General features: G+C 45.4%; 1 protein-coding gene across 6 annotated transcripts in view; it reads left to right on the forward strand.

The window, feature by feature from the left end:
- Window positions 1-25,576, forward strand: part of TBC1D8 (TBC1 domain family member 8) — a 104,962-nt gene that overhangs the window by 18,466 nt on the left and 60,920 nt on the right. For 3 of the 6 annotated variants that reach the window (XM_044378752.3, XM_026488083.4, XM_044378759.3), the window contains exon 2: window positions 22,071-22,226. In XM_044378752.3, the coding sequence (XP_044234687.3) occupies window positions 22,071-22,226 (156 nt within the window). The remainder of the gene's footprint in view (window positions 1-22,070; window positions 22,227-25,576) is intronic. The other 3 variants (XM_026488061.4, XM_026488070.4, XM_048222629.2) reach the window with 1 other exon arrangement.

Consider the following 25,576-nt stretch of genomic DNA (forward strand, 5'->3'; position numbering starts at 1 on the left):
CATTGTCTACGATTGACCTTGTCTGTCTTTATTACTTACAGTTGTCAGTCTTCATTTTCTCCAAGAAAGAACAGCCAAGTTGTAATGCCTTTTTCTTCCAAACTTCCAATTTTTTTAAATTACTGCTTATCACTATGCAATAATAATGCAGCTTTTTTGCATATTGCACTTTTCATAATGTTTTCATCTACTTTATCTCATTTAATCTGTACATGAAGATTTGTCTAGGCCATTTGTGTCCTCTTTTTGCAAACTGAGGTTGGTATAGCCATCTGATTTGTCAAACTATTGACAGCAGAGCCCTGGCACTTTTACTTTCTGTAAAGTAACACTCAACAAGTATTTGTGGAAAGTGCATATGTACACAGCAGAGATGCTTGTGGTAGACAGTTCTTACCTTCAAGACATTATAACCTAATAGGGTCTAAAGGGGATGAGGTTGGAGTTCAAATTTGTTACCTGTAATTAATTAACTACTGTAATTAATTAATGCCAGCAATTAAAATGACTGATGGATGAAGGAAGAGTTGCAAACTCAAATGAGGTTTTGGGATATCTCTGAATTTAACGTATGCATATTGGTTACTCTGCCTGACTTTGGTATTAGGGAAAGGTGGCGGTTTTTATTTTGTTTAAAGAAAAGTTTTTAAAAGATTTTATGTATTTATTTGACACAGAGCACAAGCAGGGGAGCGGCAGGGAGAGGGACAAGCAAACTCCCTGCTGAGCAGGAAGCCTGATGTGAGGCTCGATCCCAGTACCCTGGGATCATGACCTGAGCCGAAAACAGATGCTGAACCCACTAAGCCACCCAGATGCCCCAAGAAAAAAAATTTTTTAGGTGACAGTTTTTAAACAATACCTTTAGATATCCTTAAACTTCTGGGCTCTGTATCATAGTGCTACACCATAAAAGCTGCTATACCTCTTATCTGCAAGCTAGTTCACACTATTATTAGGTGTAAAAAGACAGGAAACATTGCCTGACATGATTTATTTCTGATCTTGAGGGCTGGTGGTTTTGGTTGCTTTTTTCAGAGGATTACTGGAAGTAAAGGCAGGACTTTTTTGAAACAGAAATAAGGAGTTTTAAAATAAATGAAATTCTAATAGATCAGAATCTGCCTTGCTTTGTGAAAATAAAACTTCTGCAAGGAAGCTTTTTTTTTTTTTAATCTCTATTTTCTCAAGTTTCTGACTTTGCAGGAGCTTCATAAATCTGTAGAAATGCTGTTATTCAGGTCTAGATATGTAAGACATGGAAAATGGGATATTTCCTACCATTTTTTTTTTTAACTGCTCATTTTGTCTACTCTTGGGAGGGAGTGGCTGTGAATAGCAGGTTCAGGAATGTGGGAGTCTGTTTCCAGAATCTGAACCCTGGCCCTGGGCGCCCCGGGGGCTCCAGAGGTGCTGGGTTGACGACTGTGCTCGCTGGCTGTTGGACAGAGGAGTGGCCGGAAGGCCGCCCGATTGTTTGGATGATGAATGCATCTGTCACGGGAGACCACTTGTTTTTTAAACAGGCATAAAAATATCATTTGCTCAGAGGAAATTAATTCACACACAAATGTCATGAACGTATTCCTTGGTGATCTGTATTGTTTATCTGTGAGCTAGTTTGTGTATGAAAGAGCTTGGCTCCGTTGACAAGGTGAGGGCCCTGCATCTCTGCTCACAAGCCCATTTAGGGGAGTACTTGTCCTGTCCTGCTGTGCGGTGGAAGTCCTGCCATGTCTCCAAACGCTTTGAAGAAGAATTTTGCCTGCTTGGCCGTTTGTGACTCTCTGATTGTAGGATTTTTTTCCCCCCAGCTTCCTAAGTAATAATCTGCAACTGCTACTGGCCACTGGTAGACCTGGGCTGTGTACAAAAAAAAGAAAAAAGAAAAAAGGACCACATCCTCAAATTCAGTGTTGCTTCTAGTGAATTCTCTTGGGGAATTACCCTTGCTCACCTCCTGTCAGATTCGAGAGTTCACTTAAAACCCTTGCCAAATCTGTTCTCTCTCCTTCAGCCAACTGAATATATATTGAATTATCATGAAGTTTCCCCTTAAGTTTGAAGAGTTGTTTTTTTAGTGTGAGTCTTCTGGATTTGGGGAATAGAAATGCGGTAGTTTTTAAATCTTGGTTAGCCTGCAAACAACCCTTTTGGGACTCTATAGCAATTATTTTTAGGGAATTTGAAAGCATTTCTCATAGAGCCTTGGAATAGCAAATGAACTTTTCTTGGACCCAACAGCACTTAAATGCTGCATTTATGTGATGATGAAAGTACTGTCTTCAATGGGTGTAAAGAAAGGAAAACAGGTTTGAGTTATTCTTCCATTGTTGGAGGTTAGAGTGAGTCCTCCGTCTCCTCTCTCTTGCTGTTTCTGGCAGCCTCTGACCATGTATTTGTAAGGCGCTGGGTGGAGACGTGGCCGTGGGAGACGTGTGTTCTCTGGCCTGTGGAGACCTCCACGAGCACCTCGCTGAAATCTACACAGCTAGTTGTCCATTAAAGTAATGAATCCTCCTCTCTCTTACAAGGTAGACCTGGAGCAGTGACCCTGTAACACCACACAGGAAGGGTAAAATGGTCTCTCTCAGGAGAAGTGGTTAGAATGACAGCGTGAAAAAAAGCTCAGAAGCACAAAGCTTTCACAGATGGTGAAGGGACAGGTTTGAGAACAAGGTGTGTACCTTCCCCCAGCCTCGTGCCCTGGTTTTGGAGTGCACTTGAGATGCATCCTACCTCTAGAGCAGTGGGTCCCCGTGTGGTTCAGAATCACGCCTACTTTGAATCCTGCTGGATTGTAGCTCAGCTCCTTAGCAACGGTTACTGCGAATCAGGGCTGTGGTGTCACACCGGCTCTTGGCTCTCACACCTGGGGCTGGCGTGCCCTTCTCACCTCTGTCGATCTCTGACTCTCCTGCTCTGTTTCATGTGTTCGCAAGGCCTTGACCTTCTGTGTGCTGGTGAACATAGGTGCTGCCTTGACATTCTGCTGGGCCTCTCACCTTTGATTTTCTGCAGCATATACCCACGTTAACACTGCGGCTGGGCCTGGTGTTTTGTCCAACATATACCACGGTGCAAGTCTACATTCCTGACTGTGGCAAAACACATTTTACACTCCAACCAACATTTGGCACCACCGTAAAGGGCTTGCAGTGTGCTGACGTGAGCTGTGCGCCGGTGAGAGCGCCGGTGGACTGAGCTTCCAAATTTGGGGGTACTGTTTTGTTTTAAAAAGTTATTTTATTTTATTTTTAAAGATTTATTTATTTATTTGAGAGAGAGAGTACACAGGAAAGGAGGAGAAGCAGGCCCCCCCCCCCCCCCCCCCCCCCCGCCCAGAAGAGTGAGGCCGATGTGGGACTGGATCCCAGGACCCCGGGATCATGACCTGAGCAGAAGGCAGATGCTTAACCAACTGAGCCACCCAGGTACCCCTAAAAAATTATTTTAAAGCCTTTAACAGGGATGCCTCGGTGGCTCAGTTGGTTAAGCGTCTGCCTTTGGCTCAGGTCATGATTCCGGGATCCTGGGATTGAGTCCTGCATCGGGCTCCCTGCTCAGTGGGGAGCTTGCTCCTCCCTCTACCTCTGCCTGCTGCTCCCCCTGCTTTTACTCTCTCGATCTCTCTCTCTCTGGCAAATAAATAGAATCTCAAAAAAAAAAAAGCCTTTAACAGTTGGGCTTTTGACTAGTCTGGAAGTGCATCTTGGTTCCATGTACAATTTTATGTAATGTGCAATCACAAGAGCTGGCTATCCCCAGCATGTAGCCTTAACAAAACAGTCAATATAGTATCAAAAAGATTATTTCTGGTCATAATTCTGTTCTTTAAATTAGAAAAGAGAACATTAAAAACATTTTATAGTGATGCTTTCTCCCACGATCTTATAAATAAACGCTAATTGTAGAAAATTGGGAAAAAATATAGGGGAAAAAAAAGAGAAAAACCAAAAATCCCACAGTTAACTTTTTGGAATGGATTTTCTAGCTTTATCCATGAATTTTGTTTATATAATTGCGCTCCTAGGGATATGCAGCTTTGTATCTTGTTTTTTACCTGACAGCATAATAGCACTGGGAAATGTGTCACAACATATTTTGTGTGTCTGTATGATTTACTCAGCCCCCTCCGGAGTTGTGCATTGACACCCACTTCCTGTGTATGCTTCTGACACACCATCCCACCCAGGCTGCCTGAGGGATGTCGGCGCAGGGAGCTCACACCAGCCTTGTCATTTTGAGGCATGCGCTCATTCTTGGTTCCTTAGTTCAGGCCTGTGAACAGGACTTTCGTGTTTTGGATGAGGAACTTAAGACTGGAGAGGTGGCCTGTGTCACTCCCAGTAGGTTAACTTTTTTTTAAATTTATTTTTAAAAGCTTTTATTTATTTATTTGACAGAGACAGCCAGCGAAAGAGGGAACACAAGCAGGGGGAGTGGGAGAGGAAGAAGCAGGAACCTGGGATCACGCCCTGGGCCAAAGGCAGACGCTGAACGATTGAGCCACCCAGGCGCCCCCCCGTAGGTTAACTTTTGTTGACATCTATTACTACACTGTGCCAAGCTGTGAGAACAGTGACTTGCTCACGGTCACTTGGTTAGTGAATAAATACACTCTGTTCTTCCACATCATGGCACTCTCACCGAGGATGGTTAAGAGGCCTGTGTGGATTCTTCCCAAGGGCCGGTGCTTAGAAAACATGTCTGTATTGATGAATTGGGCCCCTGTTCTAGTTGGATGGTCCTCAGCACACATACTGCCTGTCACTAGGATTGTTTTTCCCGTCTTTTAGGATGTGGGTGATGGTTGTAGCTCATAATCATTCCCTTTAATCATCTCCTTGGTGGTGACCGTCCTGGATGCTGTTGAGAGCTCACGTTGCTGCCAGTGACTGGATTTCGTGAGCAGTCCTGCAAGAAACATTATGCAATGCCAGGACAGTATTCATACTCCATATTTTCTCCCTAGCTTTTCTGGTGGTGTATGGAATTCACTCCTGAACAGACAGTTTACATTTTGCTTGGTTGAATGAAAGAGTCAAGTAATTGCAGAAATTCAGCCTGGTTCCTGCTGGCCCAACAGTGTAGGAGACACATTGGTGGTAGGTGCCAGGTATGGACTCTTTTCAGACCCTTTTCTTCCTAAGGACCTGGGAGTGCAGGTGTTGGCTTCGTAGGGGGCTCTCCGTGGGTTCAGGGATCTCTGTGATGGCATGGGGTGTATGTGTGGATGTTTCCCTTTGGTGAAGTGACTGCCCTAGGGCTATTTCTGTCCGACTTTCAAGGATTCCTCATTTAGCAGGTAGCCTGTTAGTGCCGGGGGCCCATGTTGCCATTCTGTTCTCCCTCCTGGGAAAATAAGTTGGTCTGCTGAGAAGCACAGGCTGTTAGGGGCGCCTGGGTGGCTCAGTCAGTTAAGCGTCTGACTTCGGCTCAGTTCATGATCTTGGGGTCCTGGGATTGAGCCCCGGATTGGACTCCCCATTCAGCAGGGAGTCTGCTTCTCCCTCGCCTTCTGCCCCTCCCCCCACTCATATACACGGATGCTCTATCTCAAATGGATAAATAAGATCTTAAAACATAAAAGAAGCACAGGCTGTTAGTCTAAGCATAGGTAGTAAGAGGTGCTAGTCTGGGGATAACTTTCCTGTATATGAGTCCTGACTCCTTCCTTACTCATTTTGCTGTGTGACCTTGTACCAGCTACATAACCTCTCTGAGCCTCAGGGGGTAAAACCATGCCCACCTTTCGCATAGGGAGTCTTTTTTCTTAATATTTTATTTACTTATATTTTTAGAGAAAGAGCATGTATGCACATGTATTGGGAAGGGGAGGGGGCAGAGAGAGAGGGAGAACCTTAAGCTGGCTCCACGCTCAGTGTGAAGCTCATTGCAGGGCTCCACATGGGGCTTGATCTCACAACCCTGAGATCATGACCTGAGCCGAAATCAAGAGTCCACGCTTAACTGAGCCACCCAGGTGCCCCAGCATGGAGAGTCTTAAGCAGAGGCGATGAGTGGGAAGAGCTTGTTGTAGCCCCTGGCACATGCTGTATGTGTGATAGGTGTTAGCTGATGACAGTAGTAACAAGATCCACAGTGTGGGGGTAGGGATGAGGGTGGGGGCACTGAAATGACTGTGTTCACATAGGCACAGCTGATAACAATGTTTTAAAGGACAGACTGTGGTATTGCTTCGTGTGTTTTCAGTAACGCTCTTTGGAATTGTTTTTCTCTGACTTTATTTTTCTTTCCTCTCAAAAGAGCTCCTTGGTGATTTGAGACGCTTTACTGTATTCCGTCAGGGGAGATGGAGGTCTGCTCTGTCGTAGACTCTGTTAGGTGAGGCTGGTCAGTGTTGTCATGTGACTTCTAAGTTCAATATTTCTGGGCTGCTGAATTTCAGAAAGGCTAAGAAGTTAAAAAAAAAAATTAAAAACCCTTCAACGGATTGCTAGCATTTTATTATAATACAGATCAGTGGGGTGCCTGGGTGGCAAAGTCAGCTGAGCGTCCGACTGTTGATTTTGGCTCAGGTCATTATCTCAGGGTTGTGAAGATCGAGCCCCGTGTGGGGCTCTGCACTCAGCGCAGAGTCTGCTTGAGATTCTCTCTCCCTCTGCCTCTTACCTCTGCTCGTGCACACACACTCTTTCTAAAATAACTAAAATCTTTAAAAAAAATAATAGAACTCAGAAGTTCTAACACATATTCAAGTGTGTGTGTATGCGCACCTGCCCTCTGAATGCCTTCTTTGCAAAGACCGTGTGCCCTTAGCCCATACCCGGTTTTAGGGTCACACATGCATCAGCTGTCCACTGTGTCCTTGGGTCTGTCCAGAGCTTTCCTGGGACTTTGTTTCTTTTCTAGTGTTTCTGCTGAGATTGGCATTTCTTGCATGGGCCTTCTATGCTTTTGCATTTAGTTATTCTACTAAGGAGACTGACAGGTGGTTTTCCCCTATGGGTGGATGGGGTTGTTTTTTTTTTTTAAATTGAGATATAATTGATATATAACCCTGTAGAAGGTGTACAATGTGCTGGTTAAGTACGTTTGTAAATTGCAATATGATTACCACTGTGGTGTTAACTAACTCCTCTGTCCTGTCACATAATTATTATTTCTTTTTTGTGGTGGGAACTATTAAGATCTAGTCTCTTAGCAACTTTGAAGTTTATAATACAGTATTGTTGACTATAATCACTATGCTGTGTATTAGGTCTCCAGAAACTATTTGTTAGTTGCACGTGTGTATCCTTAAACAGCTCCACAGTTTCCACACCCTCCAGCCTGTGGTAACCACCAATTTACTCTTGTTTTTACGGGTTCAGCTGCTTTTAGATTCTATATGTAAGTGATATCATCCAGTGTTTGTCTTTCTCTGTCTTCTCCCTGTTAGCATAATGCCCTCAAGGTCCATCCATGTTGTAAATGGTAGGATTTCCTTCTTTCTCTTGGCTGAATAATATTCTATTGTGTGTGTGTATGTGTGTGTATTATTCCGTGTCTTTTATCCATTCATCTCTGTCCATCCTAAGTGGTGGACACTTAGGTTGTTTCCATGTCTTGGCTATTGTGCATTGGTTTATGCTTACCTTCACTTTCTGTTCTCTTTAGCAGCTTCATCAGATAACGAAGGCCCTTGCTTGTTGTGCAAATAATAAGCCAGAACTAGTGATTCAGGATCCTGGAGGGCTCCCAGTAGCCCCCCGCCCCAGGCTTCACCACACACTTCTTGCATCTCTAGATTAGGATTTGAAAACTCTCCAGGTGATTCCAGTGCTCAGGCAGGATTTAGAACCTGTGGAGTTACCCACGCTAATCCTGAGATGTGCAGGACAGGTAGACAGATGCAGATCAGAGCCTAGGAAGGCCTGTTCCTGAGGGTGTGTGAGAGATGGTTTGCATTGGGAGCAGTGGCTGAGAAGGGTCAGGGTGGCCCTCAGCATGTGTAGGTTTTCATGTCAACCCTATCTGGTCTGAGGAGCTGGTTTTCTGATGATAGAGCATCCCTGTTGCTGGCCTCCTGCCCCTCCTTCCCCTTGGTGTTAGCTATGGCGGGAGTCAGGGACCCTTCCTGCACCGTGGGGACAGGCCACTGAACAAAGGCACAAGGGAGGCCAGGAGCAGCCAGGAGGACAGGCGACCAGGATTCCACACGAGTCCTTTGCTCACTTGGGTTATTTTGCCTGTTTTGTGGAGAGAGACACCTTTGTATAGGTCATCTTGTTTTATCTGGTCCTCACCACGACCAGTGAGGGGGATTATTATCCTCATTTTACAGATAAGAAAACTAAGGCTTGAATGGAATGAGTGATGTGTCAAAACATGGTCCTTGTCCTTTCAGGGACCCCAGCAGAAGAATTGTCTGGATGGGGGCCAGATGGAATGGGTAAAGAAGAAAGGGGCTGGCAAATGTGTTTCACTTTTCTGCAACTCTCAAGGTGAAAGCAGTGAAAGGAATCACCAGGTCAAGGGCAGCAGGGTCAAGAGCCTTCAGGAATCTGGAGCAAGATCCTGGGATGGTGGTTCTCAGTCAGCCTGCACAGCTGAAGCACAGGGAAGCCTGTGAGCGTGCTGGTGCCCAGGCAGCACCCCAGACCAGTTACACCAGACTCCAGGGCCTGGCCTAGGCATCAGTATTTTGGAAGCTTCCCAGGCTACTCTGCATTGAAGCCAAAGATCAGAGGGAACACCTGTTTTATTTATTTATCTATCTATTTAATTTATTTGAGCGAGTGTGAGTGGGGGCAGGGGCAGAGGGAGAGAGAGAGAATCTCGAGCAGACTCCACACTGAGTACGGAGCCCGACTTGGGGCTTGATCTCATGAAGTCGATGCTCAGCTGACTTCCCAGGAACGCCTGTTTCAGAGATTCAAAGGGGTTGTTAATGCAACTGGGTCCAGAAGGAAAGGAGTCAGGAACATGAATGGAGGGGCTTGTGTGTCTTCTGAGGCCAGCCAGAAGGGAGCAGCACAGCAGATGGTGACAGGACATGTGGGTGGAGAGGACATGTGGACTCCTCAGTCTGCAGGGAGGTAGGGGCCAGGCACTGGTGTGAAGGAATTTGTGAGTAGAGTGGTTTTTACCCTTCTTCCTTGCTTCCCCGTCCTTTCAGGCCCACTGGCTGGAGGGGTCTTCATGTGAGGGTGTCCCGCAGGTTTCTGTGGAGTAGAAAAGATTTGGACCAGGGGTTGGAAGATGCATGGCCAGCAGCCCTCCAGCCCTCTGCACATGACACCCCCTAAGGGCACTTAGAAATGCCAAGGTCAGGCCAGAACCAGGTCCATAGGACTCGAGTCTCTGGGCAGGGCCTGGGGGCCTGGCCATGTGCCAGGAGCGGTGAGAGCCCCTTGCCCCCCACATTGAAGTGGGCCCAGTCCTTACCTAAGCATGACTCTGTGACCAGTGGGCACCACGATAACTGGAACTTTGGCTATTTCAGGAACTTCTTCGAATAAGCATTGTGTTCATGTTGATCATGAGGAAGTTATCAGGAGTAGACTCTCCAGCTTCCGTGCAGGGGCTCTCTCCCCCACCTCCCTATATGGGGAAATTCCAAGGTGTTCACTCTTCGAAAGGCTCAAAAAAGGTTTTTCCCTCTAAGCAATTGACATAGACTTTGAATGAATGGATGCCTCTTCCCTGAATTTGTCTTTTCCTGTACTTAGATTATTGACAAGCCAGGGCAATAGGTCAAATAAATAATGTTGACAGTAAATAGCGCTTGGTTATGCAATCCACTTTGGGTCCAGAAAGACGGTTTTACATTGTACGTTGACAGCTCTCTCTTCGTGTGCATATATGCGGACCATTAGGAGGTCTTCCTGAGTGGGGCAGTGCATTAGTTTCCTAGGGCTGTCGTAACAAAGAGCCACAAACTGGGTTGCTTAAGACAACAGAACAATAGTTCTGGGGTCTGGAAGTTCTGAATCAGGAAGTTAGTGAGCCACGCTCCCTGATGCCTGCAGGAGAATCCTTGCTTGCTTCTGGTGATGGCTGGAAGGCTTTGAGAGTCCTTGCAGCTGTACAGTTCCAATCTCTGCCTTCAGTGTCACAAGGAATTCTCCGTGTGTGTCTGTCTTCACATGGCTGTCTTCTCATGTGGATGCTAGTCATATTAGATAATCCCAGTATGACCTCATTTTAACTAATGATGTCTGCAAAAACCTGATTTCCAAGTCAGGTCACCTTGTGAGACCTGGGGTTAGGATTTCAGCATCTTTTTTGGGAGGACACAACTCAGTCTGTCCCAGGTGTGTGGTCCAGGTACTCTACACATGTTTCAAGATCCATGCAGACCTCACTGGACATAGGAGGAAACAGAGAGTGACGGAAGTGAGGATGCTTATCTAAGCCACACAGCTAATAAGGGACAGAGTAGGGATTTGAACCCAGGACTCTGTGACTCCTGAGTATATGACTTCCCTAGTTTAGATCAACTGAGGGTTCTTTGGGGCTTCCTGTGGAATGGAGTCCATGAGTCTTCTGGGTCTACTCAGGGCGTTGGGGCATCATTCAGCTCTAGGAGACTGATTGAGTACTAAAATATTACTTTGCGACCTGCTTCACCTTCTCAGTGAAATAAATAGCACCCATTTGCCAGGAGGAAGCACAGAAACATGAAGTTAGTTTGGTTTGTTGATCCAGTGGGATTGAACGGGGATTTTTCTTGTATTTATTTTTATTTCCACTCTCACTGCTCTAACAACTTAAAATCTTCCTCAGTGGTATAGAGAGAACTCTTTTAGGTCTTGGCTAACCAACACCCTGCTGAAAGTTGCTTATCTCTTATGTCCTATGTCCTCAGCCTTATGTGATAAGGACTTAACCTGGGTTTCTGCTGGTGGCCAGCCTCTCCAGCACAAAAGTGCTCTGAACAGGAGAGCCAGGTCATGAGATGTCCCTGTTCCATCATTACCACGGGGTGCATGTCTGCAGAATAAATGTCAGAGCGTTTTGCCAACAAGTGCTCTGCACTGGCTCGATGCAGGGATCCAGAGTCTGAAGGCTGCAGCAGCTCTTTCTAAGTGAGGAAGGCTTTGAACAGTCAGATTTCAAGATCAGAATTCCCAGTAGAAAACTCCCATAATAAAGAGCCGGCCATGAGTCTGAGAAAGTAAATTATAGCTACTAAGCCTTCTCCATTCTATCTTATTAAATTTTAATTTGATTTGATTTTTCCCCCCTAATTACTGGCTCCATGTTTGCTTTTCCCTACCAGCTCTCAGCCCATGGACATTGGTAGATGGGCATCTTGGGTTCAGACAGAAACATTTTCTGAAGGGCTAGGTGACCACTGTTCCCATGATGTGTGATAGCTGTAGAGACAGGGGCAAGCTGTCATTTTATCCTCTGTCACTTTCTTCTCTGATTCTGCCTTGGAATCTTTCATGACCTGCACATGCCTAAGCCCTGTACCAAGGCTTTCTTAGGACCTCAAGATGGCAACAGGTTCTGTGAGATGTGCGGACTGATGGCTTGTTACAGACTGGGTCTATGGTAGTGTCACCTGACGGGGAAGGCAGACTATGGCCATAGGGGTAAATCCACTTCCTTATTTCCATGGGATGGAACACCTGTTCTTAGGGAGATAGGATGTTCTCCTTCCTCTCTAGCTTGCCCTGTTGTCCTTTTTCTGCCTTTCTTGAATAATGGTTAAATTACCATCTGTCCGATTCTCTAGAAGGAAGGGCTCAGCATTACAGAGTTACATATTTAGTACAGGCTGGGACTTCTGTGCTGTGTGCTTTCTTCTAACAGCAAAACAAAACAAAAAATAAAATCTGCTTAATCCCTGAGATAAATTTAGTTACTGAAACTCTTACCTCCTGCCTGGTCTAAGATAAGATTAGTGGAGTTCTGTAACAGAACCACGCAATTGTTGATCTGTTGCAAGTCTCTGAAAGAGTGACAGATGGCAGACTGAGTAATCGGATTTCAAGATCAGAATCCACAGTGAACAAAACTCCAGCTACTTGTAGCATATGGAAAAACAATTTCTTTCAAGTGAACTTAAAGAACTGTGTTCTTTGATTTTGTTTTACTCAGAGGATTTATTAAGCAAATATTTATTAAAGGCTCTCCAGGAGCCGGGTACGCCAGGTGTTGGGAACTGATAAAGGATCCCTTGCCTTTCCCCCGGTACGTGCATTTAAAGTAAGAAACTTGCGTACGTTATAAACATCTAGCATTTAGTAATAGCAAATTAGGTGTAATTTGATGCCTAAAGAGACTTGCTATCAAGGACAGAAATGTTGAAACCAAAGTCAGAAGTATGGGCTTTACTGCAAGGTAGTAAAGGGTATTGTAAACAGTTGTGTCAGACAGTGGTGTGCTAAGCTTGACCTCTTTTGGTATACCCGCATACTCTCGAGATGAATGGAACCCACTGTGGCTGAGCATGAAGTCCAAAGAACTGTCCCTTCGTGCTCAGAAACAGTTACAGAAAGGTGGTTAAACTTGTTCAACGAGACTCCTGCGTGGGGCACAAACTTGTTTACCAGCCAGATTTCATTAAATGCAGCCTGCTGCCTGAGAGCACCTTATGCTGTTACAGTCACAGTTCTGCCTCCACCTCGCCAACCACACTGTTGTTTAATGGCCCTGTGCATACTTAAATGCAGGAAATGGAGCTTAGACGCATTCAAGGATTGCAGAAAAATAAATAAATAAGGTAAGGCCATAGTACCTCTTTTGCAAAATGGGAATCAATATGAGAGTCAAGAGGGTCAGTGAAGCAAGCCATCTCCATAGACTCAAGTTCAAAATGAAAGACAGTACGTTGCAGGATTCCAGCTCCTCGCGTGGAAAGAGCCCCCTGGGAGCCTGTAAAACTGCAACCAAGTCTTAAAAGGGATGAGTCTGCCTGTTTCATCAGGCTTACCAAGCTACATGCATTTCAATACAGTAACTCGTGCAATTTTTAAGACCCTTTTAGTGAACACCTCCTATGTGCCAGGCACACTGTAGTTTGATTAACCCTTCCCCAGAAGTAAAGTATTGTCATCGTTTCTAAACTGCAGCCAGTGAGGCCACAGTGGGGAAGGTTCGGGATTAAAATGAGTGGCAGTACCTTAAAAGAGAAGGAAATCCTACCATTTTCAACAATGTGGATAAATCTCGAGGACATTATGCTAAGCAAAATAAGCCAGTCACAGAAGGAAAAATACTACATAATACCACTTATATGATATAACGAATCTCAAATAGTGAGACCAATGGAAGCAGAGAATGGAATGGCGTTGCCAGGTGCTGCGGGGAGCAGAGAATGGGGAGGAATTAGAGGGTACCAAGTTTCAGTTATACAAGATGAGCATGTCCTAGAGATCCACTATACAGCATAATGATTATAGTTAACAATTTTGTAGACTTAAATGTTTGCTAAACATAATTTAACATTATGTTAAATGTTCTTATCACAATGTTATATATTAATAAAAGGGTGGAAAGCGACTTTGGGATGCGATGGACATGTTTATGGCATAGATTGTGGTGATGGTTTCATGGGTGTATACTTATTTTCAAACTCCTATATTAATAATGCATACCTTTATGTGAAAAGAAGAAGGGTGACAGGTATCTGAAAAGAGCGGAACAGAATGGAAAGGGCAGGTTAGCTTGGGGCTAGAACCATCAGGATGGTTCCATAGACTTTGGGAGGGGCCAGGAACGACATGTCAGTGTCCAGGGAACAGCTGTGGGCAACCTGGGATTGTGGTGGGCTTGGAAGTATAGAGTGGAGCAGGTATCCAGTCTTCCCAGATGCCGCCGGTGGCCAGCATTTCATTTGGAGATGGTATCAGGTCTTAAAGTCAACCTCTTTGTAGATTCTTGTTTTTTTGCCCCCTTTCCTTTCATTTTATAGCCCTGAATCATTCCTGCACTATAAGAATTTAATCCTAATTGCTTTACATAACCATCATGCCAGAAGAGCAGATAAATGGTAGGTCAAGTGGATGGAAATGCTGGGGAATTTTCAAGATAGTGTTCGTTATATCCATAGCAACATGTGTCTGTTAAGGCAGGGCATTCACTGTGTTTGGAACTGGCTGTCATGATGGTGTTTTGTGCAGGATTCTTGTTGTCATGCACTTTGAGCATTACGTCACCCCTCTTGGAGGTTCACTATGACAGGATCCTTATGTTCGGTCTGAGCCAAAGCAGGCAGCTTGGTCCCCGTCCAAGGATTATTTATGGAGGCACTAGAAGAACGTGTCAGGGTTCAGCAGTGTGGACCCAGAGCACATTTATGTTCAAATGCATTTATGATTCACCACTTGTGGAATGGAGTTAGGAAAAGTTGTTTTTGTATTTACTTTAGGAGCCCAACTGTGGATATTTGACTGTTAGAATTGTCATGCTTTTTAAAAAAATTGTGGTAAAATACACATAACATTAGCCATCTCAACTGTTTTTTTTTTTTAAGATTTTATTTATGTGTTAGAGAGAGAGAGAATGGGGGGAGGGGCAGAGGGAAAGAGAATCTTGAGCAGGCTCTGTGCGGAGATTGATCTCACGACCCTGAGATCATGACCTGGGCTGAAATCCAGAGTCAGACGCTTAACTGACTGAGCCACCCAGGCGCCCCTCAGCTGTTCTTAAGTGTACAGTTCTCACTGTTATGCAACCATGGCCACTGTCTGTCTCCAGAGTGCTTTTCATCTTGAAAAACTGAAACTTGTTCCCAGTGAAGGAGTTTCACAGCTTCTGAGTGAGGGCAGAAAGAATTCTCTCTCCCTTGAGTCCAGCTTGAGCAGGACAGTCAGTCTACACTGTAACTCCTCCTGGCTGATGAGAGGTTGTGCTGTACCAGCCATCCTCTCTTGGTTTCCTGAGAAGGCAAAGGGTCATTGTGTGGCTGTCCTTGTTCCCATGTATCTGGGATGCAGCGTGCAGGTCTCGGCTTGGTGGCTGCCCGTCCTGTTCTCGAGAGCCAGGGCCAGAATCCCTCCCTTGTGGTGCCCTTGGAGCTCTGCTCTCTGGCCCTTCACTAGTTCAGACTCATGTTATCGGTTTGGCAGGCTCATCCTGTCACCGTGATGGGCACATGGCTGCTGTGTTATCCACTATAAAGACGAGCTCATCCGGGGTCCGGCGCTAGAGCTTCCCGGGAGATTCAGTTACCCTGTGGCTTTGCCTACTGATCGACTGCACTCCGAAAATAGCAGGCATCATACAGAACACACACGAAGAGGTATATTGAATTCTAGAAAATGCTTTGTAAAAAAACAAAACATTCGGAGTCTGGTAATTTGGATTATGAATTTTACTTAGAATAGGTAGAGCTCTCGTTAAGAATGCAAATATCCCCAACATTTATCTTTTTTCAAAAATAGTAGAAAGGACTTCATGTGATTTTTGTTAGGTTATGTATTACTTTTTACAAATAAAAGTTTTTTCCTTTATTCTGGTTCTTTATTTGCTTTTCCCCCAACGTCTCCAAAACAGTGATAGCAGCCAAACCAAACAGCCCTAACGTGAAGCCAGAGCTCTAGACCAGACGAGTTTCCCACCTGGAGTAAGGTGCCAAGCTGCGGTGCCGTGGACGTGCTGTCCATCGATGGCTTGTGCATCATGATGAGAAGCTCTTTACTGGAATAAAAGAATTTTTTTGTCATGGGGCTCCTGGGGTCTGTTATAAGCCCGGCACCATTAGGAAGACACACTTTCTTCGGTGCAGGGGGAAAAATAGACTGTTTTCTGGTTTGTTTGTTTTTACTTAAAGTGCTTTCCATGGGGGCTGGGTGTTGCTGTGTTTTAAATGAGTTTTACTATGCAAGGGTGCTCTTACTGGTAAGAGCAGAGCACCTGTGGTTGAGGCCCAGGCACAACACAGAGGTTATACAAACCAGCAGGCAGTAGGCCCGCTTCTCCAAGTGTCCCTGTTTGTCCCATGTCAGCAGCTGCCCTTTCGCCTTAAACTGGGTACCACCCATGGGCATGAAATGTAGCCAGAGTGAAAGAACTGCAGCATTATCACTTAGAAGCAAATTATTCATAGGCCCCTTTTGGGCCCTAATTATAAAACTTGTCACTCGACATCTATCTCAGCCAGAGTTGTTATTCTGATAGCCTAAAAATAGGAGAGTTGCACTCACTGAGCCGCCAGGAGGGTTTTCCTGTACAGCCAGACAAGCCATATGGAGCTGCCGCAGAAGGCAGACCAGAGTGCTCCCTGGGAGCTGCCCTGCATGTGGGGGGACTCGTTGGTGGAGGCAGAGTGAAGGCTTCGCCAGCCAGGGCTTGGCAGAGCCAAGTCAGTCTGAATGGAGTTAGAAGGGTGGGTTTGTGGCTGATGGAGCATTTCTGAAAATTGTTGTTACCTGTCTTACACAGCCCTAGAGCAGGGGGGAGGAGGCCTGGTTCGGAGCTGGAGCTGGCGAGGGCCAGTGGTCCCTACAGCTCGGAGCCTTAGCGGCTCCATGCCACCCTCCAAAGTTGGCTAAAGGATTAATGAGAAATCGGACACTATATGTACAACTTCAGTATTTGTTCTTTTTCATGAGTCTGAGCCTGGCAGATAAATACTGCCTCGAAGACATCCATGTGAGTTATCTTCAGCTTCCTTATACAAAGATGAGTAGGGCTGTGTACCCTGTTGTTAGGAGCTATGTGTAAACATTTTGCCATATATTTGCTTTATCGATGTGTATATATGTATATATTTTTCTCTTTGACCCATTTGAAATTTGTGGACATCATACCCTATTTTCTCATGACTCTGAGCGATTTCTTTGCCACGCTAACCTTTTTCCTTCACCATTCAGCAGAAATTTAAGGTTACGTTTTTCTTCCTGATTTTTCATTTCTCAATTTTGGTTTTCCTGCTGAGAACTCTCACTGACCCGCCTCCCACTTGTGCATCTTCTCTGCCATCTCGGCCCCTTGTCTGCTATTTCTCTTGTGTTTGTGCTTTGGTTTACCCCAGATTCAGAGCCTGTCTGCTCCTGGGGCTCCTGAAGGGACAGTTTGCATTTGTGTAGATGCCGAGGGCCCTTGTCTGCAGGTGGAGGCTGACTGGCCTGACTCCCCTTGTCACTTTTTAAAAACACTAAATTCTATTTTTTAAAAAAAGATTTATTTATTTATTAGAGAGAGAGAGGGTGCACAGAGGGAGAGGGAGAAGCAGACTCCCCGCTGAGCAGGGACCCCCCCCCCCCCACCACCAATGTGGGACTTGATCCCAGGACCCTGGGATCACGACCTGACCTGAAGGCAGACGCTTAACCGACTGAACCACCCAGGTGCCCCACTAAACTCTATTTTTTTAGAACAGTTTTAAATTGACAGAAACATTGTGAAGGTAGTGTAGGGAGTTCTCTTATACCCCACTCCCAGTTCTATTATTGACGTATTAGTACGGCGTATTTGTTACAATGAATGAACTGATTGTTGATGGATTATGGTGGTGGGCAGAACAGACTCAAGCCTGTGGATATGTTAGGGTCCATGGCAAAGGGGAATTAGCGATGCAGGTGGGATTAGTTGGGTTGCTAATCAGCAGACCTTAATATAGGGAGATGAGCTTGAATTACCAGGGACCTCAATGTGATCACAAGGGTTTTTAAAACTGGTCGAGGAACTCATCCTGGTGTTGCTGGCTTTGAAGATGGAGGAAGGGGTCACTCGGAGCTGGAAAAGGGAAGCAAAGGGATTCTTATCTCAAGCCTCCAGGAAGGAATGTACCTGTTGACACGATGTTTTAGCTCAGTGAGATCTCTGTCAGACCTCTGACCTACAGGACTGTAAGATAATAAATTTGTTTCGTTTCAGGCTCTTGTGTTACTGGTTACTTGTCGGAGCTGCGGGAGAAAACACGCAGAGGGTTGGTTCATAGAAGTCCATGTTTTATTCAGATTTCGCTGTGGCCTTTCTCTGTTCCAGGGTCCCTCTCAGGATGCCGCTTCACAGATGGTTGTCATCTTGGCTGTGACTGTTTCTCAGACTCGTTTTTAATGACTCGGATGGTTCTGGGAGTACCGGCCAGGCAATCTCGTCTGTGTCGTGCACGAGGCTCGTTCGCTCACGTTCGCTTCATCTCTTCAGACTGTGTTTTCTGGACTTTCGGCACGGTTTGTAATTGTTTCTGAAAGCCAGACAGGTTGTGTGGAGTACTAAGAACTGAAGAAGTCGTTCTTTAGTGTGTGTTTTGTAGGATTCTGACCAGGACTTGGGCTGTGTCTGTGTGCTGTAGCGACAGGTGCCTGAGGTCCTCCGCTTCCTCGGGTGTCCTTGCTTTGGGCTCTCTGTCTTTGGGCTTCTTGAAGGACGAACTCCAAGTGCCTGGCTAGCTCAGTTGGTAGAGCATGTGACTTTTTTTTTTTTTAAGGATTTAATTTGTTTATTGGGGGCAGGAGAGAGCGCATGCGCTTGCGCGAGGGGGAGAGGGAGCGAATCTCCAGCAGACTCCTCGCTGAGCCGGAGCTTGAGGGGAGTGGACCATCTCATGACCCCGGGCTCATGACCTGAGCTGAAACCAGGGATCGGATGCTTAACTGACTGAGCCACCCAGGTGCCCCAGAGCATAGGGCTCTTTTTTTTTTTTTTTTTTTTGACAGATTTTATTTATTTATTTGACAGAGACACAGCCAGCGAGAGAGGGAACACAAGCAGGGGGAGTGGGAGAGGAAGAAGCAGACTCCCAGCGGAGCAGGGAGCCTGACACGAGGCTCCATCCCAGAACCCTAGGATCACGCCCTGAGCTGAAGGCAGATGCTTAACGATTGAGCCACCCAGGTGCCTCTCCCAGAGCATAGGACTCTTGATCTCAGAGTCGTGAGTTCAAGCCCCACATTTGGTGTAGAGCTTACTTAAAAACAAACCCCCAAAAGCCAAACTCCTCACGTGGACTCTGGGTCTTCCAGCTCTTCCAGCTGTCATGCTGGAGTCTGTTGATGCGGTGGTAAAGTATGGGGGGAAGAGCCCTGTAAACCTTACCAGAGAATCTTGGTCTTTCAGTGGGTCTGTGTCCCTGGGATGTGTCCTTGACAGTGTTTCTTGGATGCCTCCCTCCTGCACCCCCCTCAGTTCCAGGAAAGCCTGGAAGACTGGAGCGGGTTGGAGTCAGAGAAACACCCTTTGCCCAGCTGGGGTAAGGTTCCAGAAAAGTCTGTCCCCTGGAGAGCAGGCCTGTGTTATGGAGAATGCTCTGAGCACTCTGCACTGTGAGGACTCTTCCTTTCCCCTGGAAGAGCGTGCTGGGTGGGGGTGGGGTGGGGAAGTTTCCTGGCTCTTCATAGTGAGAACCTGGTGATAAAAACTATACTGGTTTGGGGCCCCCTAAGACTGGCTATCAGAGTTCCTGACTCTCCTGCTAGTCCACATTTAGCCCCAGCAATTTGTCAAAACCACCCCTGAAGTGTTCCTACCAGTTTACGGCCCCAGCAGCTTCTGCTTCAGGTGAGCAGATCTTGGCTGGACTTTGGGTTGTCCCTTCTCTCCGGATTTCTGGGTTATGATTTTTGACCTGTGACCTTCGTTCTCTGATGGGTCCCAGAAAAGCCGCTGTTGGTCAGTTTGCTCATCTTCTTGTTGTTAGGGTGGGCGTGAGGACTTGAAATTCTTTACAGGGGGAGCTGAAGCTAGAAGTCCCTTTTTTGCTTCATTGCTGCCCTTGCCACCTTCCCGCCCCTGAAGTTCAGTACCAGGTTGGTTGTGTTGGTGTAAAACATCCTGACCATTGCAAAAGCTCCTGGGTCTTGAAGAGAAAAAAATTACTCTTTCTGATCAAAAAGATTGCTACTGTGTTGTGTCAATGCTAAGTTATTTCCCACCCTTCTCATTTCCTTCTTTTGTTGCTCAGGTTTTTCTTATTAGCAAACTAGATGCGGATTCTACAACCAGTCTTAAATTGGGAAGTGCTAAGTCTGCATGTGGGATGGGGGGGCGGTTTAGCACCTTTCTAGTGTCCATCTGCTTCCCTGTCACTCACTCCCCTCCAACCTTTGACAGACATGTTTTATCAATCTTGTACAAATGCATCTTTAACTTTACCCTGCCCCCCACCCTACCTGTGCTTTTAATCACAGAGCTCCCCTAAGCAGCTGTGCCAGTTCTGTGTTAAAGCAGCAGCCCCTTGATCCACCTGACAGCTTTCAGCCCCACTCAATTATCTGCAAGTTGAGAGCAAGCCAGTAAGGGGGCAAAAATTCTGAGCCGCCTAAGGAACAATCACTATAAAAACTTATGTACCCTTCCTTCTTCCCCTCAAGCCATTAACTGGGACAGATCAAGGTGATTGTACGGGTGGGGTGGATGGACAGTTGGAGCCTGACTAGGGTGAAGAGGGCATCTGTCAGAAAAGGGACGTTGGTAGCCACAGGCGGATTGATCAGATAAGTAAATACATTAAGAATAATGGAAGCCAGGTTCCTCGATATTGGAGAAGAGAGTTGCAAATGTGGAAGGAAACTGGAATGAACGTTGTGATATGTGATTGCCATTGGGGATACTGATATGAACTCAGTTTTTATGTATAAAATTGGTATAAAAATAATGTATAAAATTGGTATAAAATGTTAATGTGTACTTGTATATACATATGTAAACACATATATACCCATACATATATGCATATATGTACATGTATGTGTAGTCTCAAGCTCTGTCCACTGAAAGCTTCTGGGAACAAGCACCCCCATAGCAGTAAGTGTACCTGGCTGCCAGATCTTGGCTTTTATTTTTTTATTTTTTTATTTTTTATTTTTTTTAAAGAGTTTATTTACTTATTTGACAGAGATAGAGACAGCCAGCGAGAGAGAGAACACAAGCAGGGGGAGTGGGAGAGGAAGAAGCAGGCTCCCAGTGGAGGAGCCCGATACGGGGCTCGATCCCGGAACGTCGGGATCATGCCCTGAGCCGAAGGCAGACGCTTAATGACTGCGCCACCCAGGCACCCCAGATCTTGGCTTTTAAATACCACTCTTCACTAAATGAACCAGGGCTTCTTAGAGAAATGGCTGATGCCAGGGCTAGAGCAGGAAAAATGCAGGATGAACTGGGATCATTTGATCATTCCAGAGAGTAGAAGGAGTAATGGGGACATGTCCAAAGGACACAGAAGCCACCTTGAAGGGCTCCCACTGGCCAAGTCAGAGACAATGTGAACATCAAAATAATCATAATACTAGATTAGATAAAGTAGGAAAACACGAAACCATACTGATAGAAATAAATGAGTTTGAAAATTTAATGAGAAACGTAGTTTCAAAGTACTTCACAGAATACTTGTTAATTACAAAGGGAAAAAAGAGTAACTTTACAGTGCAGAAGCTTGGCAAACACACTTACCGGTAATGGGACAATACGAAATCGTCTGCCACCTGGCGTGTGGGGGTGTGTGTTTCTGTGTTTGCTGTGGATTCATGATGATATTCATTACAACAGAAGGATAGACCTTTACTTTGTATGCTTTATGATCTGTGAAGGACTTCAGTTTATTATTTGCTTCTCACAGTCCCCTTCTGGAGTAGGCAGGGATTATTCATCTACCTTTGAGATGATGATATAATAATAATGGTACTTCTTACACTCAGGCAATAAATAGTCTAAGACCTTTTGAATGTTGCATACGGTAATTCTCATAATTACCCTATGAGGTAGGTATACTGTGATTATTCCCTTTCACGAATGAGACCAAGGCATGGAGAGGTTAAGGAACTTGCCCAAGGTCACACAGCTTGAAAACTGGGGTCTGGAGTCAAGCATTCTGACTACAGATCCCCAGCTCTTATGTACAGTCATGTTACCTCTGTGATGGAGATGACGAGGAAAGCAAACAGGTTAGTTAGATGATGTGTTCAGGGCCCCTTGTTCACTTGGTCATTGGATTCTGCAAATCTGTACTGAGTGCCTGTTCGTGTCAGGCCCGTTCCAGATGTTGGGTGACTGGTACTAGGCAGCCAGAGCCCTGGGCCTCACGGAGCTTGGGCTCTTGAGCGGTGAGCTGAAGAACCGGACCCAAGCCTGCTGCCTTCTGGTGTCGAGTTTAGACACCAATGAACTGTGTGCAGGAGCTGGTCAGTCCCCATGCTCAGAAGTGCACTTTCTGTTTTCTTTTGAAGGTCGCCTGGTAGGTGCTCTGGATGCAGTGCTGGATTCCAATGCACGGGTCGCTCCATTTCGAATTCTGCTCCAAGTGCCTGGGTCCCAGGTTTATTCTCCCATAGCATGTGGTGAGTTACTGAGTGGATCAGACGTTTACTGGGCCATAGCCACGGGTGAGTTTTGTTCCGGTTGGAATATTCCAAACCTTAAGGTCTAAGCATGCCGAGTATCTGCATGTTGGTGAAGCTTGAAGGTAACTCCTTTTAGAAACTCATCTGCTTTTATGAGCTGTTTTTTTTTTCTTTTTTTGTTTTTCATCCATCAAAAGCACATAAAGAGTACAAGCTTGGGCACCTTGGCTTGGGCATGCCAGACTTTCGCGTGGTGTGTTATTCCAAGGTGCTCTATCTCATTGAGTCTGAATGGAGCCCTTTTCTCCTTAATTTTGTTTCTGACCTAACAAACGTCTTCCTGGGTGTGGGCAGCTATGGGAATGGTACAGGGGAAGCGTCTGAGGGCTGTCTCTGACTCAGGGCAGCCTTCACCCCCTAGTTCCATGTTTCTGCTGCATCACCGGACTACTGCACCCCACGGGAATTCTGAAATCCGTTCATCCTCTTCATCTGGGGTTTCAGTCCTCCTACACTAATGCTCTATCTCCCATGACAGAATCTCTGGGCCTGGGAATCATTACCTCCAAAAAGCCCCTTGTATTCAAAAACAAAAGCAAGATATGTCTTTTAACTACACAAGTCATAAATGTTCACCTTCCAGAAATTAAGTTGGTAAGAGAGAAGGACAAGGAAGTCTTCCATACCCCTTTATCGGTGCTGATCTCTCTTCTGTGTACATGTGCCAATACACGTAGAGGCTTCCGGTTTTGTTTTTTCTCTTAACACTTTACTAGCTACCATAAATTTCCAACATCACTGCACATTCTTTAACAACACTGGATTTTTTTTTCCTGGAAAAGTATAGAAAAGTACAGAGAAGAAAATTTTTACCATATCCACCATCCAATTTTAAGCACTGCTAACTTCTTGGTATGTTTTTGTTCCCCAGTCTGTTGTGTTCTAGTTAAGATGAATCCTCTGTATTTGTATAAAATCATAAAAACGACGCACATTCAGTATAATCCATCAACACTTGACAAGTACAAAGGAGAAAATGTCTCTCACTCCACATCCTGGCCACCCAAAGGAACCTCCGGTCATCCTGCATTCACCTCATTGAGGCCACTTTATACTACATTTAGGGCAGGGACAACAATGGTTTTGAAGACGCAAGTACCTTTGTGAAAATGCAACCTGCTATTTTGTAATAAAAAAATTACAATGCTAATAATTGACAGTGCTATTTTGTAACAAAAATATTACATTTTTACTTGATCTCAGTAAACGAGAAGCTGAAGTAAAACCAGAGAAATGTTAAAGTTCAAAAAATAAATGTTTCCTTAACACGAGAGCTTATTTTCTAAAAGGTTCATCAAAGGTTAAGGGAAGAGATTTGTGAAAGCATCACAGGGTTAGGATTGCGGCTTTTTACAGCGGTGTTGCAATTCTGACCATGTGCGTTCACTCCCTAGCCTAGAGGACGAGCATGCCGGCATTCTTATTCTTCCCCCTCCCTCTCCAATTTCTCATTTAAAATCCTGTTATTATTAACTTCACGTACTTTTCATTCTGTCCATCACCATGCTGTCCATCATTCTTTGGCTCTGTCCTCTATTTAAATTGATCTAATGGCTTTTACTCAAGTATGGCTTTCCTAATATAGAATCTTTATTCTTGGGGCACCTGGGTGGCTCAGTCGGTTAAGCGTCTGCCTTCGGCTCAGGTCATGATCCCAGGGTCCCGGGATGGAGTCCCACGTCTGGTTCCCTGCTCAGCAGAGAGCCTCCTTCTCCCTCTGCCCTTCGCCCTGCTCATGCGTGCGCGCGCTCTCTCTCAAATAAATAAATAAATAAAGAATCTTTAATTTTGTCTCGTCTCTCCTTCTTCTTCTCTTTCTCCTCCTCCTCCTCCTCCTCCTCCTCCTCCTCCTCCTCCCTTCTTCCTTCTTCCTTCTTCCTTCTTCTTCTTCGTAGGCTCCATGCCCAGCGTGGAGCCCAATGTGGAGCTTGAACTCACAACCCTGAGCACAAGACCTGAGCTGATATCAAGAGTTGGACACCCAACCAACTGAGCCACCCCTGCCCCCAAATGTTGACTCCTCTCTTGATTGCCTAGATTCCTGTTTTCTTCTCCCAGTAATGTCTCATATTTACAAGTGTCTGTCCCTTGCTTTTGGACTTGAATGACACCTTAGCTAGGTATGTTAGTTTCTGGCTACATCCAGAGCATAGTGGCCATTGCTCTAGGGTCTTCCTGTATTTAACGAGGCAACAGGAGAAATCTCAGGCTGGCCTTTTTTTTTACCCCCCCCCCTCCTTTTTACCCCCTTGTGGGTGATGTGCTCTTTGTGCGTATATCTCTCTGTATCTTTGAGGTTACGTAGTTTAGTAACTTGGTTGCGGTCTGCTACTGCTTTGAGCACACTGTTAAATTTTTCTGGAATTCAGTGTGCTTTTTCAGTATCTGATTGATTAATCACTTCAGGAAATTTCCTTGTTCTGTGTATTTTTATTTTTATTTTATTTTATTTATTTTTTTAAAAGATTTTATTTATTTATTTGACAGAGATAGAGACAGCCAGTGAGAGAGGGAACACAAGCAGGGGGAGTGGGAGAGGAAGAAGCAGACTCCTAGCGGAGAAGCCTGATGTGGGGCTCGATCCCATGATGGCGGGATCACGCCCTGAGCTGAAGGCAGACGCTTAACCGCTGTGCCACCCAGGTGCCCCTGTTCTGTGTATTTTTAAAGATGCATTTAATGTTCCATTTATCAGAATCCCCCCTCAGAGACCCTTTCTGTTGGATAACTGTTGTCTGCTTTTCATTCTTGTTATTTATTTATTTATTTATTTATTTATTTATTTATTTATTTGATAGAGGGAGAGAGAGAGACAGCCAGCGAGAGAGGGAACACAAGCAGGGGGAGTAGGAGAGGAAGAAGCAGGCTCATAGCGGAGGAGCCTGATGTGGGGCTCGATCCCATAACGCCGGGATCACGCCCCGAGCTGAAGGCAGACGCTTAACGACTGAGCCACCCAGGCGCCCCTTCATTCTTGTTTTTATCTGTCTCTTCAACTAGCATCTTCTGTGCTGTTCATAGTCCTTTCCTCTAAGTTAATAATTCCGTTTCCAGCCTTGTATCCTACACTTTGCTGCTTTAACTTACTCATTTGGCTGTATTTTTATCTTATTATTTAGGGAGGGAGAGAACGCATGAACAGGGGTGGGGGCAGAAAGAGAGAGAAAATCTCAAGCAGACTTCATGCTGAGCATGGAGCCCAATGTGGGGCTTGATCCCACAGCTCTGAGATCATGACCTGAGCCAAAGTCAAGAGTCGGAGGCTCAGCTGACTGAGCCACTCAGACTCCCCTCATTTGGCTGTGCTTTGATCATTTTCTTCAGTGTCTCCT

The sequence above is a fragment of the Ursus arctos genome, unplaced genomic scaffold, assembly GCF_023065955.2.
Source record: "Ursus arctos isolate Adak ecotype North America unplaced genomic scaffold, UrsArc2.0 scaffold_8, whole genome shotgun sequence".
Classification (NCBI taxonomy): Eukaryota; Metazoa; Chordata; class Mammalia; order Carnivora; family Ursidae; genus Ursus; species Ursus arctos.